Raw genomic sequence first — 1,258 nt, forward strand, 5'->3', positions numbered from 1 at the left:
AAAATTAAACAGATGTGTGCAAGAAGAGAAAACAAATGTGTAAAAATTATATCTTTATTTAAATGTTTCATAAAGTTTTTTGGATAAAAACAGATTTGATTTCTGCACTCTAAATTTCTGCTACCACACTCCACCATCAAGTGTAAGCCACCACGTGTAAGTGTTTAGGCCATCCAACTCATGCCCAAGAACAGCACACACAAAAACATATTGACAGAATGTAAAGAAGTAGTCATTGCAAATTATGCCAAATCATCATTTTACACACACTCATAACCATAATTAACCTACCCCAAATTACATATACACCCTCATCTCTCTCCCTGCCTCTCTGTTTTGTGTGTATCTTTTCTTGCAATCTAAGTCTACCCCTTTATTTTCTGTCCAAACACATCAAACTCCATATAAAACCCCCCCAAACCCCATTTGCACACACCTCTGACCTCCACAAATGACTTCAGTTTGCATATCAAACTGCTTCAACGACGCACGTGACCCCCGCGTGCCAATTCGGGCCACCTACGTGAACCTCTACAAGTGGCCCGAGTCTGACGCAGAGTTTGTGCGCTCGGTGAGCTCCAATGGGCGGCGAACGGATCCTACACTGCGACACGGGCACCCAAGGGTGGTGGACAGCATATCATGCAGGCAAATGTATCTCAGGAGCTATAAGTTTTCAAGGAAAGAGAGCGTGCCGGAGAAAACCCAGAAGTGCTTTGGTAGAGTGAAGGAGAAGATGGCAGGAAATAACAACAATAATGACGGGAGTAAGGGTAAGAAGGGGAAGGGAAAAGTGGGGAGGAAAAAGAATAGTAAGTGTTTGGTTCTCAGGAAAGTGAAGGAATTTTCATCTGCTGCTCTCTTTAGAATATTTCAGAGGTTGCTGTCATGCTCTGCTAGTGTAGATGTTGTGAGTCATGATGACTAATTTAAATTTTCGGTTTTGTAATTTGTGTTATTTGAAGGGTTTTAATTTAGTTTTTGGTGTTTTAATTAAATTATAATCCAGAAATTGTTGCTGTTAATTTGTGTTTTTGTATGTGTAATTTGTGTTAATATATAAATAACTAAAAGAAAATAGGGGCGTATATATTTGGTTCTGCAATATTTTCTGCATTTAAATGTTTTTGGCTTAGAAATTTGCATCTCTCTCTTTCAGTAAATGCCAAACATTTGAAGCTCGATTAGTTAAGAACATTCATCTCTGCATTTGTTATCCCGATCCAGTGTTCGGCTCCCCGCTTCCCCAATGTCGTAT

At 39.4% G+C, this 1,258-nt stretch overlaps 1 protein-coding gene across 1 annotated transcript; it reads left to right on the plus strand.

Moving 5' to 3' along the window:
• Nucleotides 1-451: 451 nt before the first annotated feature.
• LOC137722016 (uncharacterized) lies at nt 452-928 on the plus strand. The gene has a single exon (XM_068461023.1). It carries the CDS (start codon nt 452-454, stop codon nt 926-928), a length of 477 nt encoding a protein of 158 aa, XP_068317124.1.
• The last annotated feature ends 330 nt before the right edge of the window (nt 929-1,258 follow it).

Source organism: Pyrus communis, chromosome 17 (assembly GCF_963583255.1).
Source record: "Pyrus communis chromosome 17, drPyrComm1.1, whole genome shotgun sequence".
NCBI lineage: Eukaryota > Viridiplantae > Streptophyta > Magnoliopsida > Rosales > Rosaceae > Pyrus > Pyrus communis.